This window comes from Sus scrofa, chromosome 9 (genome assembly GCF_054392235.1).
Source record: "Sus scrofa isolate SSC_HxYL_T2T_F1_AM1 chromosome 9, Sscrofa_HxYL_maternal_Yorkshire_Landrace_v2.0, whole genome shotgun sequence".
Classification (NCBI taxonomy): domain Eukaryota; kingdom Metazoa; phylum Chordata; class Mammalia; order Artiodactyla; family Suidae; genus Sus; species Sus scrofa.
In genome coordinates, this window is record NC_139391.1 from 108,168,089 (window position 1) to 108,189,072 (window position 20,984).

At 40.2% G+C, this 20,984-nt stretch overlaps 2 protein-coding genes across 3 annotated transcripts in view; one reads left to right on the forward strand and one right to left on the reverse strand.

Moving 5' to 3' along the window:
- Positions 1–4,361, reverse strand: part of DNAJC2 (DnaJ heat shock protein family (Hsp40) member C2) — a 29,596-nt gene extending 25,235 nt beyond the window's left edge. Inside the window, exons 1-2 of one of the 2 annotated variants that reach the window (XM_005667717.4) lie at positions 4,149–4,361; positions 1,874–1,975 (exon numbers count right to left, since the gene is read on the reverse strand). In XM_005667717.4, coding sequence (XP_005667774.1) covers positions 1,874–1,906 — 33 coding nt within the window. In that variant the 5' untranslated portion in view covers positions 1,907–1,975; positions 4,149–4,361. Of the gene's footprint in view, positions 1–1,873; positions 2,065–4,148 lie in introns of both variants that reach the window. The other variant, XM_003130242.6, reaches the window with a different exon arrangement.
- Positions 4,362–7,561: 3,200 nt separating this feature from the next.
- On the forward strand, positions 7,562–20,927 carry PSMC2 (proteasome 26S subunit, ATPase 2). Its single transcript, NM_001245008.1, is given in 12 exon segments — positions 7,562–7,696; positions 9,414–9,451; positions 9,991–10,072; positions 11,225–11,324; positions 15,232–15,363; positions 15,782–15,854; positions 16,229–16,324; positions 16,972–17,136; positions 18,003–18,090; positions 19,518–19,720; positions 19,808–19,904; positions 19,990–20,927. Coding segments are annotated over 12 exon segments (1,302 nt in total). The 5' UTR covers positions 7,562–7,626; the 3' UTR covers positions 20,148–20,927.
- Positions 20,928–20,984: the final 57 nt, after the last annotated feature.

Sequence of the window (20,984 nt, forward strand, 5' to 3'; positions counted from 1 at the left end):
TCCTGTAGTCTCAACATTCCCGACCGTGCCTTTCCCTCAAGTTACTATTTTCTCTCATTTTCTCTACGACCTAGCTTTGAAAGAGTATTTTATACTAAGATCGCTACCTCCCCACTGCAATCTCTTGCCATCCCAACCGCTGTACTAGATCTGCTTTCAAGGTAGTCCCTACACTTCATTTGCCAAACCCAGCGGCTTTTTATCATTATTTACGTTACGTGACTGACCTCTCTCCAAAGCACTGACACTGGTGACTGTTTTTCCATTCTTGAGACTTCCTCCTCCTCCCTTAGCTTCTGGAAGAGTATAGTACCTGATGTTCAATAAACCTGCGCTGAACTAACACGTGTGTTTTTCTTTGCTTTCTCTCCACTTCTTCGACCCCTGTTAGTATCCCTTGCTGTTTTCCCTCCTCTGCCCATCCCCTAGATAACCATGCTCCTTAATGCTTAATTCTTTTCTTTTAAAACTGCTCATAGGAGGAGAATCGGCTAACACTCTCTGAGCACTTATTTATTCTTCTAGGTGTTTTACATGCACACCATTCCTCTTTTAACCCTCACAACACCTATGAGATAGGAATTATTATCTACTCTTTGTTTACCATTTGCCATGTGCCCAAGCACTAAGTGAAAGGCTTTGTATGTATAATTTCATTAATCCTCACTATAATCCTTTGAGCTGTTAGCAATCTCACTGTACCAGTAAAGGAAATGAGGTACAGAGAGATCTAGTAACTTTCTCAAGGTCCCAGCACATTAACTGGGCAAAACCAGATTTGAATTCAGGCACCCTAATTCCATGGCACAAATGCTTAAGTATAATGGTCATGCCTAGTTAAATGTTATACCTAATCGTCTCTATTCTTCTCTTGGCTGACATCATTCAGTTCCCACAGCCATCTATGGGCCAATGACTTATACAAGTTTTTGGCTCTAACCTCTTTTCAGAGACACAGACCAACTTCTAACCATCCACTAGACAGACTTCACTGCTGTTACCAGAACCTCAATTCTGACAGAATTAAACCTTAACACAAGACTGCGCTCCCCACAAACTTCCTCTTCCTGCCACCCTGTGTTGGTGACCTCAGTCTAGCAGGTGACTCAGGCTGGGATGATCAGACGGTTTCCAAACACATCCCCTACGCCTGGGTGGCGCAGCCAAGGTCACCAAGACCTGTCACATCTATCTAGCAAAAAAAGGGACTCTGTCCCCTCTTCCTCAAAACCAGTCTACAAATTTAGTTCAAGCATCAAGCATTCATTCACAGGCTTGGATTACTGCTCTGGCCCCGTAACAGCAAACTGTTCCTTTCCTCTCCACCTGCCCTCCCTTTTCAAGCAAGTTTCTGTACTGCCAGGAGAATTACTTTTCTAAAAGTAGCTTAGAAACTTTCAAAGGTGTCTTACTGCCTCAAAAATAAGAACTTCTTCCTTCGTGTGACATAACAAGGACATTATAGAGTTCCGTCCAGACTCTGTGTCAGGCTAATTTCTCACCACCACCCCCTCAAGTGTGCCACTCTACCCTTCATAATCCCCAAGAGGCAGCATGTGTGCTTTATTCCTTTGTGTTGCTGCGTATCTAATCTTTCTGCCCAGAACATCTTTTCTCCCTTCTCTGCTTCATCAACTGCCATTCACCCATTTAAGACCACTCAAACATTATCTTTTCTGTGAAGCCTTTCTGGATTTCTCCAGCAGAGACAGCAACCTAAGGCTAATGCCATCCCACTCAGGGCTTAACAATAAACAGGTGCTCGATGATTATTTTGTTGGAGCATCCTAAAACATGATTTAATGATGGAAAATAGAGAAATTGCCTATGTCTTACAAAGCATCTGCGTGAACAAGGTTTAGATATTAAATACCTTCCAGTCTTTGGGGTCAAGTGTTTTCAGCATGGGGAACTCTTCTAACTGCAATTCTTCATCTTCTGATTCCTCTGATAACTCTTTCTTATCCTCCAGTTCCTGAAAAGAGGCAGAAGCATTTCTGTTTCTCCTCTTAACAAAAGCTTCAAACCATCTTCCCACAGGTTCAACTTGACAGAATGTTGAGGCTGTGATTGAAAGCGTTAAGAGAGGCTTCAATGTATTGCATGGAATAAATCTGTTCCAAGGCAATAAATAAAATCAAAACAGTGGTAGCATCACACTTTAATTTTAAAACTATCAACTGAAAGTAACTGCAGGAATACAGTTAACATGAGGGTTAGCAATGACCATTTCCTAGTATTTACAGAAAGTCAATCAACCTCTTCCAGTTATCTGACAAACAAGACATTCAGCAGTGTCAACAATAAATCAATACTTTTCTGGGAATATGAGACAAAGATGAGGAACAGGAAGAGTTGCAAATGCTTTCCTTTAAGATTAATAATTATAATTAAGCAGTAAATAATTATAAACTGTTGTAAAGAGCTAGACTCATCAAAAAATCTAAAAACAACTCAAAATGTCTTAATTATTAAAACCTGAGTTTAGATCTCTTTCAAATATTTTAAGATGGAACATTTATTTTTTTCTGAAAAACAATTTTCAAGTAGCTAAAAGGGAATTTACAAACGAAGCTGTGCTACTGTAGAACAGCTCTGGATTTCAGAGCAGGTCTGACAATCAGCAGCTACGTGAAATGAGTCAGTGACACCTTCAAGTGTAAAATGGGAACAATACCTATCTTCACTGGTTCCTTGGAAGACTGAACAACAGACCACAAAAGCACTTGGAAAATCACAAACTCTTAAAGTAAGCCTCTATTCCTGGGAAGTGGGGGTAAGGCACTATACGGCTGTACATTAACAATTCAAAACAGGTAGTTTGGGTCAGGAAAAAAGTGAACATCGTCGTCGTCTTTTTTTTTTTTTTTTTAATTTGTCTTTTCAGGGCCGCACCGCGGCTTACGGAGGTTCCCCAGGCTAGGGGTCTAATCGGAGCTGTAGCCGATGGCGTACACTACAGTCACAGCAACACGGGATCCGAGCCACTTCTGCGACCTACACCACAGCTCACGGCAACGCGGGATCCTTAACCCACTGAGCCAGGGCAGGGGTTGAACCCGTAACCTCATGATTCCTAGTTGGATTCATTTCCGCTGCGCAACGAGGGAACTCCATTAATTTTAATTTCATAATTCAAATGAAAGCAAAAAGCTTTACTGTCTGGAATTAACTCAGATAATAAGTTTTTCCTTGTACCTAAATTGCCACAATTTTCTAAAAACAGCTGACTTTCCATGTTTTAATTAGGTGGGGAAATTAGGATTTTTTTTTTCCTACCAAACACAGGAGAGGATTCAAACACGATTAAATAAGCACTACCTGTGTAGCGCAGGTGTGGCTTTTAAGAACATTGCACTTTAAGCCTTTCCCTTTACTTGTGAGATTACACAGACACTTCTGAAAACGCGAACATGTGCCATGAGATACGTCCAAAATCACATACAACAAGCATCAGTATCCATGGCTATGGTAATCAGTGAAATCACTGAAACCAGAAACTCTTTAGGTTTACAATTCTATGATTGTTTTAGGCTATTAATCTAAGAACCTAGAAAAGACAAGTTTCGCTTTTTAAAAATTGAAGACAGCTAATTTACATAGGTGAAGTTTCGCTTCATTGATTTGCCTTTAAAAGCCTGTCTATACAAGTCTTAACACCAGCATATGAAATGGTCTTTTCATTTGAATACGAGGGGCAATGTCTGAGTTGGGACACTTAACAAAGCTTGAGCAAACGTAGAAGGGAAGAGAGGTGTTTAATACAGCACCAGCAGCTAGGCTCCGTAGGGGCTCTAGACGTGGGGAGTCGCTGCGGGCAGTCTCTTGCCCCCGGCAAGGAGATGCTTATAAACCTTTTTAGGTTAGGGAAGGATTCGGTCCCGAACTGCTCCGCCAGATCCATGAGTCAGCAGCCGCGAGACAAGAAAGAAACTGCGGGGGCAAAAGGAAGACGCCCCCCTCCCTCCCTCCTTCCAGTCTAAGGAAGGATTTCTTTATAGCAGGGAGCAAAAGGCACTCGTCACGACCCCATACTCTGTGAGCTAGTTGCCAGGGGGAAGGGGAGAAAGGTTTCGGGGTCGTCGAGGTAGAGGACCGAGGCAGGGAGGGCTGAGGCTAGACCGAGCCGGGGTTGAGTGGGCACGTACCAGAGGTCAGAGCGTGGGTGATGGCGGTGCTCTGGCCGTCCGCAGCGCTGGGCAGCAGCAGCATGATGGCGCCGGGGCCGGCCCCGCAGACGCAGCGGTTTGCGTCCCAGGCAGAGGGCACCTAGAGTCCCTTCCAGCTCTACCTCCCAGTCCGAGCCTCGCGCCTTGGCTCTACGAAGCCCAGGAACCGGCGCATGGAGCCGAGTACTAACTACTTCCGGGATGAATCTTTCGTGGTGCGTGGGCAAATTCAACCCCCACCTACTCCGCCGCCAACGTGTGCGGCAGCCTAGGTCCTTTACTAACTCAGATCCGACTGCAGAACATAAGTAATACGAATGAAAGGTTCCTAGATTTATCAGTTCCCGGGTAAAAAAAGCTTGTTTTTCCCCGTGCAACACTTAGAACATGATTTTCTAAAGCAGCTCTGTGTTCTAATTTACCACTACTTTGTCTATAACTAACAGGTGATTTTTGTAGTAGCTGACTTGTATAAAAAATGAAAAGATGTGTACGAACTAGCATTGAGAATAACTATACATTCATAGAGAATTTCTGTATGTATACACCTGTAATGCATTTGTGTTTACGTAAATAATAATAGAAGTGAACGCCGGTTTGCTATTACTAATTTACCTGTGCTAAATCATTTAATCTTCATATCATTTTAAGAAGAAACTCCTCTTTAGTGTTAGATTCTAATCCAAGGCAGAAATCATTTTATGATGTTCTAGCAGCATGAAGTTTTCTTTCAAGATATTCCCAATTACAGAACTCTGGAACTTAATTGTTTAAGATCTGTTTAATAAATCAGTTATAGGGAGTGCTCCTGTGGTGCAGTGGTTTAAGGATCCAGCGTTGGCACTGCAGCAGCTTACCTAGTGGGGAGCTTCCACATGCTGTGGGTAGGGGTGGGAGGATGGGGTGTCAATTATACTTTTGTTATATTATTCCTTCTAGGACTGAGGTGAAAAGGAAACCAGTTGATGAAAATTCACAGATCTCCGCCCCATCCTGACTGCCACAGTACCTGGAATAGGCTGGGCAAAAAAAGACAAGACCAATATGCCACTCTTCAGAAAAGAAAATCAGAAATTAGCAAATCATTCTCTAAGAATTACATTTTCACTTTAAATGCATAGAATTGGCCTGTTTATCTATTGTATGATGAAACTGTTATTTCAAAAAACAAAGCTATTCGTCTACTCCTAAGCCTCTTCCTGATCCCTAAGTCTCGAGGCAACCCACTTTTTCTTTTCTTTTGGCTGCTCCTACAGCATGTGGAAATTTCCCAGGCCAGGGAATGGACCCATGCCACGGTTGCAGCCTGTGCCAGCAATGCCAGCAATGTGCAGCAATGCCAGATCCTTAACCCGCTGCACCACAAGTGAACTTCCCACTTTCTTAGTATCAGTAATTTTTTCCTCACACCTACGCCATCTATTCTCACCATCACCTCTAAGGTCGATAAAGGTTTGTTTTTTTTTTTTTTTAATTGCAGTAAAATACACTTAACAAAATTTCCACCTTAACCATTTTTTTCCCAATGGCTGCACCTGAAGCATATGGAAATTCCCAGGACAGGGATCGAATCTGTGCCTCCGCAGCAACTGGAACTAGTGCAGTTGGATCCTTAACCCACTGCACCACAGCAGGAACACCTCATCTCAACTATTTTAACTGTGCGGTTTACCAGTGTTAAGTATATTCACTTTGTTGCGCAACCAACCTCCAGAATTCTTTTCATCTTGCAAAACTAAAACTTTTTTTTTCCTTTCCCCCCTTTTCTGACCACCGCAGGCAATATGGAATTCCCGGATCAGATCAGAACCTCAGTTGCCACCTACACCACAGCTGCAGGAATGCTGGATCCTTAGCCCACTGTCCTAGGCAGAGGCTCAAACCTGCATCCTAGTGACTGCATCCCAGAGTGCCAGGGACACTGCCAATCCCATTGCACTACAGCGGGACCTCCCAAACTGAAACTCTTACACCCATAAAGCAACACTTCAACATTTCCACCTCCCTTCTAGCAACCGTCATTCTACTTTAAATTTCTGTGAATTTGACTACTATAGGTACCTCATATAAGTGAAATCACACACCAGTGATCTTTTTGTGACTTATTTACTCAGGATCATGTCTTAACAATTATAATATGTCAGAATTTCTTTCCTTTTTAGGGTTGGGAATAACAGTCCATTGTGTGCACATTTTATTTTTCCATTCATCTGTTGCCTGGGTTGCTTCCACATTTAGACTGTTGTGAATAATGTTGCTGTGAGCATGGAAGAACAAATACCTCTTTGAGACCCTGCTTTCAATTATTTTGTGTATATACCTAGAACTAGAAGTGCTGGTTCATTTGATAATTCTATTTTTAACTTTTTGAGGTATTGCAATACTGTATTCCATAGTGGTTACGCCTTTTTATATTCCCACCAGCAGTACACAAGGTTTCCATTTTCTCCACATCCTCCCAACACTTTTTTCTTCGGGTAGTCGCCACTCTAATGGGTAAAAAGTGGTATCTCACGGTTTTGATTTGCAACCCCCCAGGGTCTAGTGATGTTGAGCATCTTTTCATGTGCTTATTAAGCACTTGTATAACTTCTTTGAAGAGATGTCCATTCAAGTACACTGTTTGTTGAAAAAAGACCAATTGTTTGTTTTCTTGTTATTGAGTTTTACTTATTTATGTATTCTGGATATTAACCTATTGCCAGATATATGAGTTATAAATATTTTCTCCCATCCTGTGGGTTGCATTTTTACTCTACGGACTGTGTACAGAAGGGTCAGGCTTTTCATTATTATTACTGTTTTCATTTCTAAATTCTACAATTGTTTCCTAACTGCTCTCTTCCATTCCTCATCTTCCAAATTAATTTCTTTCAAAACCTGCTCTTTACCCTGACCATCGTTATCACTGTATGGCAGCAGGCTCAAAAATTGAAACCACCTACTTTCTCATCCCTTGTTAACATCAAATTAATGAACAACTCCTATTTACCTTCACTCTATTTGTAAATCTAGCCCGTACTCATCGCGTAACTAATTATGCTACGTACTTCACACTGTTATTTTATGCACCCACAATGCTGTGAGTTCACGGGGAAATTAACACCAAAATTCAAGAAATTACCCAAGAGTACAGAGTAAATGATTAAAGCAGGATTTAAACTCAGCACCTGAGCCTGAGTTGGTCTTGAAATCTGTTGCTCGGGGAACTGCCCATGGTGCGGGACCAGGTTAGACCTTAGACCAACGCTTCCTTCCAACAGGAAATCCCACGTACTGTCATTAACTGCGATCTGAAGCCAGCGCGGGTCCAGAGCGCTCTTCCGCCTGGCGCGGCTGTAAAAGGGCCCGCAGATCCAGCTTTACTTCCGGTGGGGAAGGGAGAGGGAGGGCACCACCGGAAACGAGGAAGGTGCTGTGTAATCACACGGGTCCCGAGGCACTTGGAGCTCCTAAAATGCCGGACTACCTCGGTGCCGATCAGCGGAAAACCAAAGAAGATGAGAAGGACGATAAGCCCATCCGAGGTCAGTTTACGCCGGCTGGAGCTCCGGGCCGGGGCGGGACCAGTCTTGGTCCCCGGGGTGAGGGGTGGGGTGTGGGGGCTGGATTCCTGCTCCGGGCTTGGCGCTCCGTCGCTTTTGTGGGGCTAGTGATCTAGTTTGGGGGCGGCGGCCGGGTTGACCTCCCTGTTTTCTCCGTTCCCCTCTTCCAGCTCTAAGTTCCATACTCATCTCCAGCTGGTCGAAGTTCTTATATTTAGCTCTCAGGCTTTAAGTCATGTACCCCTCTTGGCCTTGCAGGCCTCGAAATGTTCTCCTGGCGGCGCTTGGTCAACCCCGCTGGATCCTCTTTACTGTCTTACCTCCCCCTCAGGTGACAGTTTGCTGCTATCACTGTGTTGCCAGGATCCTGAGACATTGTTTTCTTTTTTAAAAAACATTTCTTTGACATGAATTCACATGGTTCAAAACCCTAAGGACAGGAAAGGACAGATTGAAAAGTGTCTCATCCTTGACCCTAGCTACCTCTTACACACGAAGGCAACTGATGTTGCCATTTTGCTTTATTTTTCTAGACATTGGCTATGTATATACAAGCAAGTTTGCCTATATATTCCTTTTATATTTTTCTACATAAGTGTTACATGATTTACCTGTGCCTTTTAAGACCGTCTTAGTATGCTTTAGGGATAAGTTCATATCATTTAGAGTCCGTGTTGTCTGTATGGTATTCCCAGTTATTAGGTGTTCAGCAGCGCTGATGGACGTTTCGTTTGCTTCCAAACTATTGGCCAGTATAGAGCAATGAGTAACCTTGTTCATATAACCTTGACCACACGCACAAACACAAGCTGTAGGGTAAATTTTAGAAATGAAGTGGTAATCTTTACAGGTAGTCCTGGATTACTCTCCTTAGAGACTATGCACTTGACCCTTGACCCGCAGCACTTCTGTACTTGATTTCTTCACAGTAGCCCTTCTTATAGAATCCTCTTTATGCCATTTTCTTTTGTCCCTTATAGGCTCTTTTTAAATGTTTTTATGGTGGTTTTTGGTTGTCTTGTCTCTCACTCTTTCCTCCCTAAATACTTTCAACCTCTTCTAGCACCCTTTCTTAGTTTCCACCCACCCATCAGAGAGAGCACTTCCTCTCCTTTCATCTTACTCTTTCCCACTGAGAGAGGTACTCATTCACCTAGTGAAAAACAGAGATTTAACATTTCATCTGTGTATTTCTCTGGGTGAGTTATCATTCTGTAATTAAGAGATTTATCTCTTCTCTACAGTTAGGACTAACGTGTAAAAATTTATGTACTTCTTCATCCATATCTTACTTGATCTTTATAGCAACAATGAGGGTGAAATGAGCTGTTTTAGATGAGAACACTGATGCTCAGAGAAATTAAATAGTTTTTCCAAGGTTGCTTACCAAATATGCATGACCTTGCTGGTCTGGTGCTCAGATCGTTTTGATTCTCAAAGTCTCTTCTTTGGGCTGCCTATCCTTGTTGTGTCATGTCACTTTGACGCTGTGTTGTGTACTTTTTTAAAATCCGCCTTCACCCAATTAGATAAAAAGTTCCTTGAGTCCAGGGACTATCTGATGACTGTATTTATATCGTTACAAGTTTGCACAGTTTTTCTCAACTAATGCAGTTTGAATTGAACAGAAAGGAATTGCTCAGAGCTTAGATCTGTTTGTCGTTGTTTTGAGTTTCATGTGTTATTTTTCTCCTTTTAGCTCTGGATGAGGGGGATATTGCGTTGCTGAAAACTTATGTAAGTCCTTTCATTGTCCACAAAGTATAGATGTTTTATGTTGAAGTGAGGACTTGTTGGTATTGTTCTTCCAAAATAGTTAGAAGAGACTGTCTAGGAGTTTATTCTTATCGTCACTGAAAAAAGTTATCTACCTACTCTTTCTATTTAGGATAGATCAGAGTAAACATCCAATATGTCTAAGCGTTTGCTATGCTATTTGTAATTAAAATGTGGTACCATATATTGAGAGATATTTGAAATAATTTACACAAGTATTTACTATATTTAAAATGTATGAAAATGAATTGATCTGAAATGGCATAGGAATGGGCCTGAATTTTAGATAATTTCAGGCATGATTTTCATTTGTTATCTTGTATAAGGGTGCATTGGGGGAATATACTGGTTTAGGAATAGTTCTAAAAATGATATACAGACCCCCCCCCCCTACTTCACAAGCTTTATTTAGGACAGTAATAGCAATTGCAAGTGTAAATGTTAAAAGTTTTTATCTACACTTAAATAAATTTCTCATTAAACTGACTTTTACCTCCTAGGGTCAGAGCACTTACTCTAGGCAAATCAAACAGGTTGAAGATGACATTCAACAACTTCTCAAGAAGATTAATGAGCTCACTGGTATATAAGTTGTTTTTTTTTTTCCTGTTTCCTTTCTTTGTGTGTAATGGTTTAATTATATCAAAGGAGCTGAAATACAGATGTTACTCTTTCATGAATCACAGGTTAAAAAAAATTATCTTTCCTATCTGTTCAGAAATTGGATCTCAGGAGTTCCCTGGTGGGGCAGTGGGTTAAGGATCCAGTGTTGTCACTGCTGTGGCTTGGGCTGCAGTGGTGGCTCAGGTTTGATCCCTGGCTCAGGAACTTCTGCAAGCTGTGCTGTGGGCGTGGCCAAAAAAAAAAGAAATTGGATCTCATTTAATAATCTCTTTCACTACCTTTGACAAGCAAATTTAATGCTTAAGCAGTTAAGAATTTAAGAAACATCATCATTCTTTAAGCAAGTAATGATTCTGTTGGTGAAAGCTCAGTTCAGTAGACTCTTAATAACCAGGCAGAATTTCTTCGTGCATAAAAATATCATCTCACATAGTATTGCTGGAAGTAAGTGGGCTATGGCCTAATAGTTGGAAACTTTTCTTCTTGGGAACTCAAGTGGTGAAGTTCTATAGTATTTGACGTGCACAAAAAAATTCAAATAGGGCATTACATTTTTTGGCTTGTGACTACTTTAGGGCAGTGGTCTTCAACTGGGGTCATCCCCCAGGACATTTGTTGGTGTCTGGAGACAGACATTCTTTTTTTTTTTTTTTTTGGTCTTGTCTTTTGAGGGCAGCACCTGTGGCATATGGAGGTTCCCAGGCTAGGGGTCTAATTGGAGCTGCAGCTGCCAGCGACAGCCACAGCAATGCCAGATTCAAGCCACGTCTGTGACCTACACCACAGCTCACAGCAATGCCAGATCCTTAACCCACTGAGTGAGGCCAGGGATCGAACCCGCAACCTCATGGTTCCTTGTCAGATTTGTTTCCACTGCCCCATGATGGAAATTCCAGGGGACGTTCTTGATTCTCATAACTTGAGAGGGAGGTGCTACTAGTGACCTAGTGGCTGGAGGCCTGGGATGCTGCTAACCATACTACAAATGCACAGGACTCTTCCCCACCAACAAATTACTCAGTCCAAAATGTTAGTAGTGCTGAGGTTGATAAAGCTTGCTTTAGAGTGATGCTTTCATTTCATTGACTTTTGTAATCTTTCTTTATGTAGGAATTAAAGAGTCTGACACTGGCCTGGCCCCACCAGCACTCTGGGATTTGGCTGCCGATAAGCAAACACTCCAGAGTGAACAGCCTTTGCAGGTGGCAAGGTATGCATAGTGCTCTGTGGAAATTTATTTTTATCTGTACTTTCAGGTACTTTCTTTAAATTTAATTTTATTGAAGTATCTTTGTTTCAGGTACTTTTTAAAATCTTAGGTGTGGTGCAGTTGTTTATAAAGAATTTTTATTCTATATTCCAAGTAAATAAAGCTTTCTACAAAAGTATCGGGGGTTAAAATTCTATACCTTAAAACAGTTATTCAAAAAGCAGGTGAGGAGTTCCTGTTGTGGCCCAGCGGGTTAAGAACCTGACTAATATCCCTGAGGATATGGCTTCAATCCCTGGCCTCGCTCAGTGGGTTAAGGATCTGGTGTTGATGTGAGCTCTGGTGTAGGTCGAAGACACGGCTTGGATCCTGCATTGCTGTGGCTGTGATGTAGGCCGGCAGCTGCAGCTCTGATTCGACCCTTAACCTGAGAACTTCTATATGCCACAGGTTCGGCCCTAAAAGAGAATTAATTGTATAAAGTTTCACCTGATACAGGAAGATACAGAGCAAAGTAGGAAAACCTCACTGTCCATTGCCTCTTCTTCAGACGGAACTACTGAAAGTAGTTCAGTCCTCTTAATCCTCCTGTGTATCTTCAGGTATAGAGGTGCATGGAAAGAAACATATCCTGTTTTCTTTTTAGATATAACTACGTATCTTAGAAATCTTGCATTGTCTTTGATATGTATGTACCTCTTTATTGTTTCTCTTGTTTTTTAAAAATTACACCATATTCTGTAGGTGTTGGGCTGTTGGCAGTTTCTGTTATTATATATAGTGCTGCACTGAACACTCATGTTAGATAATTCTCCTTGTATGTGCATGTATTTCTATAGCATAACTTCCTAGATGAGGAATTATGGGAACAAAGACGTTGCTGTTTTGAAAATGTGTGGGGAAAAAGTGGTTTGGCAAGTTCACACTCTTACCAATAGATTTTAAGGGAAATACGTATTTGCCTGATAAGTGCAAGACATGTGAATACTGATTTTTACACTCCTGCCATTTGGGCAAAAAAATAACCCCAATCACTGTAATTTGTGTTGTGCTGGTTACTAGTGTGATAGCTACATCTTATACTTATTAAACATTTGTATTTTTTTGGTCCGTTCGTGTTTTGTTCTATTGGGTTGTTTCTTGTTATTTAGGAGTGCTTCATATATTGTGCACATTAATCTTTGTTAAATATGCTACAAATATTTTTTTCTTAGTCTATCACTTTTAACTTCTTGGTACCTTTTGTCGTACTAACATTTTAGTTTTTTAAGAGGTAAATATATCAATATTTTCATATACCTTTGGGTTTTAATGTTGGCTTAGAAAGGCCTATTCCCAATCCAAGGTTATAAACATTTTCTTCCATATTTATTCTAATCATTGAAAATTTTGTTTTAATTTTGTCTCTTTAATACAGCAGGGTTATTTTTCTTCCTCTTATCCTTCCATATTTCTGTCTTTCTATTTTATTTGTTTTTTATTTTGTGATAGTTTTAAAGAGTTAAATAGTTCTATAACAGCATTTGTCTTTCCCAGTCCTTTTTCCCTGGAGACACTTATTTTTAAAATTTTTAGCTGCTTATTTTAGTTTCCACCTTTCTGTTTGTAATGGATAACGACAAGTTTTGTATATTATGGATTGCTTCTTGATTATTTTTGGTTTCAGGTGGTACTTGGTGGTTTCCCACCATGGAAGATGAGGATTTTGTTTTGCTTTGTTTCCTCTGCCTTCATCCCTAGGACATGCCCTTCCTATTTCCAACATCCTCCTAGTGTAATTAATCACCTTAAAATTTTAATTAGTTCAGTATTAGTGTTTTCAGAATTAAGGCTAAGTAAACGCTGTTCACAAAGAGCTGTTAGTAAACTGCTTCCTTGTACCACTTTTTCTTTGCCTTGTCCTGATTGTCTTGTTTTTTCATTTGCCTGATTCTCTTTGTCTGTAATTAACCCTAACCACCCCCCCCTTTTCCTTACTGTCTCAGTTGCTCTTAAGCTGTGTCAGGCCCTCAGGCTTTCTCGGTGTACCTTGGGTGCATCAGCTACAGCAGGTGCTCTTCCAGACTCATCTTCCTGAACGGCCTTTTCCAGCACTTACCGACATGCCCCTCACTTTGGACTGGTTGCCCGGTATGCCCGTTGATCACGATCATTCTGTGACTTCTTACCCTGGAGGTTGCCTTTGCCTCTCTCCTGTTGCTTGTGTGCCCTGAGTTTCTCTCTTTGGTTTACTGCCACACTCATTAGTGACCCATATTCCCTGGTAGCTTCTTGAAAGAGGATCATGTGAGAGGTACTGTTTTTATGTTGCGTATTGGCTCAGAGAAAGTTCTTCTCCTTTGAACTTTTGAAGGCATTGTTACATTGTTTTCTGCTTCCCTGACTCCCAGTCCTGTATATGTGACCTGCTTTTCTTCAGAAAGTTGTAGGGTCTCTTTCTGTTTTCACTGTTCTGAAATTTCATGCCTTTGTGTCTTGGTATTCGTTTGTTTTCATCTGTGGTGCCGGGCTCTCATGTGTGTGCATGTGGTGCATGAGCTCTCAGTGTGGCACATTTTCTTGAAACAGTTTGTTAATCATTTCTTTCCATCTTCTTTTTGTCTTTTTTTGGCCACACCCATGGCATATGGAGGTTCCCAGGCCAGGGGTCGAATTGGAGCTACAGCTGCCGGCCTATGCCACAGCCACCTCAACACCAGATCCAAGCTGCATCTGCGATTTGCACCACAGCTCATTGGCAACATCAGATCCTTAACCCACTGAGCGAGGCCAGGGATGGAACCTGCAACCTCATGGTTCCTAGTTGGATTCATTTCTGCTGCACCATGATAGGAACTCCTCTTTCCATTTTCTTGGTCCTCTATTCTGGACTTCCATTACTGGGCTTTGGACTCCTGGATTGTTCCTCTAATATGCTAATCTTTCTCTCCTGTTTTCTTTGTTTTGTCTTTTTGCCCTGTTTTTTGTGGGATTTCCTTAACTTTGATTCCATGTATTGATTTTTTTCCCTGCTGTTTTTAATTTCCAGGAACTTTTCTTTCTTTCAATGTATATGTTTCATTTGAATTCTTATATCACGGTTGTAACTTGTTCTCATCTCTAAGGAAGCTAAGGCTAACTGGAACGTTTTTGTTTCATATAAAATGCTTTTTTGCTCTTTGCTTGCTTGGTGTCTGTCTTTAATGCTGGATGTTGTTAATCTTACTTTGGGTTTTTGTTTTAATGGGAGAACAAAAAGCTGATAAAAGCTCTAGATTCAGTACGAGGCACACATTTGATCCCTGACCCGTGAACTTCTGCATGCCTTGGGTGCAGCCAAAAAAAGCAAAAACAAACAGAAAATGGATTGGAAGTATAAACTCAGGGAAGAATGAAAACACAGTTATACTTGATGTAAGAGAAGATGACTGTCTTGAAGGAAATTAAAAAGAATAACTTAAGATATAGAGGAGTTTCAGTAATAAAGGCATATAGTTATGAGAATCAAGAACTTAGACAGGTTCTCGTGGCACAGTGAGTTAAAGATCTGGTGCTGTCACTGCAGTGGTTTGGGGTCACTGCTGTGGTGTAGGTTTGATCCCTGGGCCAGGAATTTTTACATGCCATGGGGGCAGCCGAAAGACAAAGAAAGAGATCAGAGAACTTCTTAGTGATGAAATATTTGGGTTTACTTTTCCAGGGGAATGTATCTTTTAAACATTTTATGGCTTGGCTAAAGTTGAGTGGACCCTTGGGATAGAGTTAAGCATATGCTGTAGAGAGTGATCCTCAGCAGTGGCCCAGTTTCGGCAGTTCTAGTTTACACCTGCTCATTAGTATACCACATGCCCAGGAGAGAATCTAGTTACTTGAATTCATTACTCGTGGTTCGGGTTCCTTACTCTAATCAAGCCTTTTGCCGTGTTAGATGTACAAAGATAATCAACGCTGATTCGGAGGACCCAAAGTACATTATCAATGTGAAGCAGTTTGCCAAGTTTGTGGTGGATCTCAGTGATCAGGTAGCACCTACCGACATTGAAGAAGGGATGAGAGTTGGGTAAGATTTCTCTTCACAGTAAAGCTCGTTTCTCATTAAAGATGCCATGTCGCTTGTACATCCTTGTTTTTCGTTCACATGGATGAACCGGGTGCCATGGTGTAGGGGGGGCAATCTATTGAATTCTACAGTTGAACATCCTTTCTTCTGAATCCGAGTCCGGACCTCCCACCCCTTTCCTTTCTCCCATCTCCACTAGGCTTTTTATGGCTTCACATGTCATGATCAAAGCAAGTCCAGAATTGTAGAGTTAAGTTTCCCAGTCTGTTTAAGGTAACATGGTATTGGTGAAGGAAGCACTTACTTTAGGATGGTTATAAGGATTGCATTAATATAATGAAGATATACAGAACACTTCGTAATTTACTCTGTAATTTTTTTGAATGTGTTAGTGAAGATCTTTTTTTTACCTCTGTAGTGTGGACAGAAATAAGTATCAGATTCACATTCCACTGCCTCCTAAGATTGACCCCACAGTTACCATGATGCAGGTAAGAAACTATGAGAGGGAAAAGAAGTGGTGTGACTTTGACTATTACTGCATCTGTCTCAAAAAATATTGAGACTTTTAACTAATAAAATATTAATATGTGTGTATGTATTAAAGAGTTGCCAAATTTTTAAAAATAACTTTTCAGATGAGAAAGTCTTTACTAGTTTGTCTCTCACTTTAGTGTCATAACAAATAATATAGCAAGTGTGTCGAGGACATTGGGCATTATATTCCATTTTTATTGAATTTCTTACTTGCTGTTTAAGTCTGATTTTTCTTTTAGGGTACTGGGTCTGTTCTACTGGATAGAATACTTGGATTAGTATTCAAAAGCATGTGGCTCTATGTTGTATGTTTTCATCTCTCTCTCAGGTGGAGGAAAAGCCTGATGTTACATACAGTGATGTGGGTGGCTGTAAGGAACAGATTGAGAAACTTCGAGAAGTAGTTGAAACCCCACTACTTCATGTAAGTGGCTGAGTCTGTTCCCTTTTCAATTTCTTTGTATAAAGATGTGAAAACCTTTTGTGTACTGTACACTAAAATTATGCCTGTATGTTGGATAGCTTTTAAAATTGTATTTTCCCAAGTGAAAATTTTTGAGGGGGTAGAGGGTAGAGGTGTGGAGATTTGGTAAGTTCTAGGAGAGAGAACGCAAAAGGATCGAGCAGTCAAGTCTGTTCAGCAAAAGAAAGATCTTTTATTTAGAGTGACAGGAGAGGGAGGTGTAACCTTAGCAATATGTTAGTATATTATAGGTTATTGTGGAAAAAATCATGTTTTAATGTTATCAAAAAGAAATGAATGAATCAGATTAAACTTGGGATAATGGAAAAAACTAGGATATTAAATATGAGATAATACTTTTGTTCTTTAAACATTGTAATTTTTTAAAATTAGGGGGGAAAGTTTTGTTAACTCTGGATAGTGGAAATACCTTTAAAAGCCATTCAGTCTTGTGTATTGATATATGTATAGTTTTGATCTTAGAATGGTAAAATTCTTATTCAGGTCAAGTGTATAGATTGTGGACTTAATAATTTTGGTTAAATATATTGAAGTAGAAGTAGTATTTTTATGATGTGATAAGTGTAAAAATTGTGTCTCCATCACAGCCAGAGAGGTTTGTTAACCTTGGCATTGAGCCTCCCAAGGGTGTGCTGCTCTTTGGTCCACCTGGTACAGGCAAGACACTCTGTGCTCGGGCAGTTGCTAACAGGACCGATGCTTGCTTCATTCGAGTTATTGGGTCTGAGCTTGTGCAGAAGTATGTTGGTGAGGTAAGTAAACTTATTATAGCCAAAGAATATGTAGCTCTGTGAAAGTTTTCTAAAGCAGAGATGAAATTAAAATGGCTGTTCCACATGGAAAGAGTGAGACCTAAAGGTTTTTGATGGACCGTAATTAGCAGTTCAGAAGCCACTGGACTTACCTTGTGGTCATTTGGAAGTAAATAACTGCTTAATATTTTTAATCAGTATGCTCCCAACTCAGAAGAATGACATTTTCTAGAGATTTGATTTGTAAGATAAATACCTCAGAAATCCCCAGAGAATGGATTCAAAAGCGTATTCAGTTCAGGGACAGCGCTTTATGTTGTACTGAGAAAGAGAACAGAGACTGTCTGAATGTGTACCCGTGGGGATATACACACGTGATTTTTTTCATTACAGAGTAAGTCTAGAGCTGAATATTTTATATCTAAAGCATTAATAACTAGTATTCTCATAACAAGAATTAGAACAGATCTGCAAGAGTTGAGATACAGTTTTATTCCCTGATCAAAACTTAGAAATCAAATTCAGTGATCAGAAATGCCAAGTGATAGATTAGATGCTTTTATTTCCCTAAGTTTTACTGACTGAAATGGTGCTTTTATTAATATTTAACTATGTTAATTTGACCTCTTCTGGTCTTAAAGTTGTTGGCTGTTTCACAGGTAGAGAATCACGGTATTACCTAATATTGTTTCAAAGCTGCTAAGATTAATTTGATGGAATAGGTAACAAACTTCAGTCTTTGAAAAAGCTTTAGTAATGACGGTCAAGGATACTGTTTGAAATACAGAAAAGTTGGAAGCATAACTTCTCATAGTTTAAAAGATTTTAAAACCAGCTCTAAATTAACAAATTATTTTTTTCATCAGGGGGCTCGAATGGTTCGAGAGCTCTTTGAAATGGCCAGAACCAAGAAAGCCTGCCTTATCTTCTTTGATGAAATCGATGCTATTGGAGGTAAGTATGGCATCTTAGAGAACTACTTCAGGATGCTATTGGAGGTAAGTATGGCATCTTAGAGAACTACTTCAGGACCGGGTTTCATGAGAATCATAATTCTGTAGTAGTATGTGTAGAGTTCTCACGTTATGTTAATCTTGTACACACTTTTGATTCCAACTCATTTATGAACTTTGGCACATGAGAGTCACAGATCTAATAAACAGTAGGGCTACACCAAAAAGGAAGAAAGAAGTACTATGTAGCATTGGCCTCTCTCAAATTCTTTATCATAAAGTGTACATAAAATAACTATATTATGGGCACCATAGATTTGATAAAGTAGTTTTAGCTCTGTGATCTAGCCAAGTTATTTTAACTAACTCTGAGCTCTGGTTTGTTCATCTTATAAAAGGAGTAATTCCTGCCTTGTTTATTTCATGGGTTTTTGAGAGGTTTGAAGTAATAAATGTGATAGACTTTGAAAACTATACTGTTCTATAGGCCTTGGCTGTTGTTAAGAGTTTAGAAATAGTCTGTACTAACTTTATAAGCATCATGTGTCCAGACAATTGTTATTTAACACTGTTCAGAGTTGGTGGTTAGGTTATCTGGAGTCTTACTTGTAGACTGGTTGGGTGTTGTGGGCTTTGGAAATTCTGTAGTTACTATTCCAGGGCTGTAATTTGACCCCAGTCTGTCAGTGTTGTGACCCTGATGTCATTTTTGTAGTATCATTGGAATAAGCCTTATGTCAGGCTGCTCTGAAACTCATTTCCAGAACAGACTGTGTGTAAAAGAGTATTATTAGTGGGCAGGAAGAAAATACTACAGTTTTCCCTTCATATTTAATTTTAATCTCATTTTTTACATTTCCATTTTTTAAAAATTTTATAATGTACCTAAATACATTAATACAACTATGTATTTATACAGTTTAAAAATGGAAAAAGTATATTTGGAGGCCTTTTGGGGGGTGTTGTTTTGGTTGAAATGAAGGACAGTATCAACATTAACCTAGAGTATTCTAATATATCCAATCAGTGTGATATAGCGGTCACAGTTCTGCTGTATTGTGGATTTGCCATTTTGTTAAGGACAGTTTTGAGGAATTTAGATGAGTGTAGCATTTTCTTACATCTAATCAAACACCATTATAGCGCTAAAATTTGCATGTATTCTGTTGCCTAGTTGAGATGTGTTAGATGACAGAGGTGTTTTCGAGTGACTTAAACAAAATTCTCTAAAGAGGATTTAAAAGAATACTTTAGCAGAACCTATGTTAAATAAAGACCTCATTAGTTTTGTGCAGAGCAGGCTGTTCTTACAGGATTTGCTTAAAACTGAGATGTTCCCTTGGGCTGGAGGGCCTGTGGCAAGCTGAGATTTACTGTGCTGAGCGCTGCTCTGAGTGGACCTGAAGAGCCTCTCTCTGCTCTTCTCAGGGGCCCGTTTTGATGATGGTGCTGGGGGTGACAATGAAGTGCAGAGAACGATGTTGGAATTGATCAACCAGCTGGACGGGTTTGATCCTCGAGGCAACATTAAAGTGCTAATGGCCACAAACAGACCTGACACTCTGGACCCAGCGCTGATGAGGCCAGGGAGACTGGACAGGAAGATTGAGTTTAGCTTACCTGATCTAGAGGTGGGGACATCATTTCATTGTAGAAAAGGAATTTTTTCTTCCTGTGATGTTTTCCATTTTAATATTTGTCACTTGCCTTATTTTTAGGGTCGGACTCACATTTTTAAGATCCATGCCCGTTCAATGAGTGTTGAAAGAGATATCAGATTTGAATTGTTAGCACGACTCTGTCCAAATAGCACGGGTAGGTGGAAAGGTCTTGCTTCTAGTTGCTGGTCTTTCTGTTTGGGCTACTTAATTAAGTCTGTTTTTTCCTTTTCATTTGAAAGGTGCTGAGATCAGAAGTGTCTGCACTGAAGCTGGTATGTTTGCCATCCGAGCACGGCGAAAAATTGCTACGGAGAAGGATTTCTTGGAAGCTGTAAATAAGGTTATTAAGTCCTATGCCAAGTTCAGTGCTACTCCTCGCTACATGACATACAACTGAGCCCTAGAGATGTTCATGAGAACACTTTTCATTGGAATCCTAACCTGATAGAAGGACTTAATAACCATTTCACACACAAAATAAATGGTTTAAAAATTGTATGCTTTTTTTCAGATGTCTTTCCTCTGTAGAACAGTAAAGGGTGATACAGGGCTGGTTTTGACTCGCTACCATTTAAAGGTTCCAAATCGTGAAGTGCTTGCTTCGACCATGTATGTTGTAGGCATGTGCTGGCTGGGTGCTGTACACGTATTATCTCATTGTATCTTCCCATCTGCCCAGTGAGGTGGATTTAACAGATGCAGACTTTCCCTACCTCATTTCCTTGTAGCAGAGCTGGGATTCAAGTCCAAGTCTGTCAGCTCCATGGCCCATGCTCATTCATTGTGCTCTTCAGCCCTCATCACAGTGGCCCATCCAGGTACATGACCACATGCGTTTCCACAGTTTTTTTCCTACAATGTTGAATAATAAAGCTTTGGCCAAACTTTGTTTAAAGTGTAAGAAGCATCTGATACCATGTGTCTTGCTTTGCCATTTCAGTTCATTTAAAATTAATCAAAAATTGTTGACTTCCATGACTAGCCAAGTAGTATAAAGCAGAAAAAAATATATATACATACTATAATCTCATTTAGAAATCCAGAATTGGCTTCATCCAGAGAAGTATTTATTTTCATTTTATGAATTGATGGTTTAAATTTTTGGTAAAGCTCCTGCTGGACTTCTGGTCTACAGTGATAAAGTTTTAAAATAAAAGCTGTATTCAAATTCTAAACAGAGCTCTTTAGACTTACTTCTTGTACAACCACCACCACATTCCCTCCCCTCTTCTAC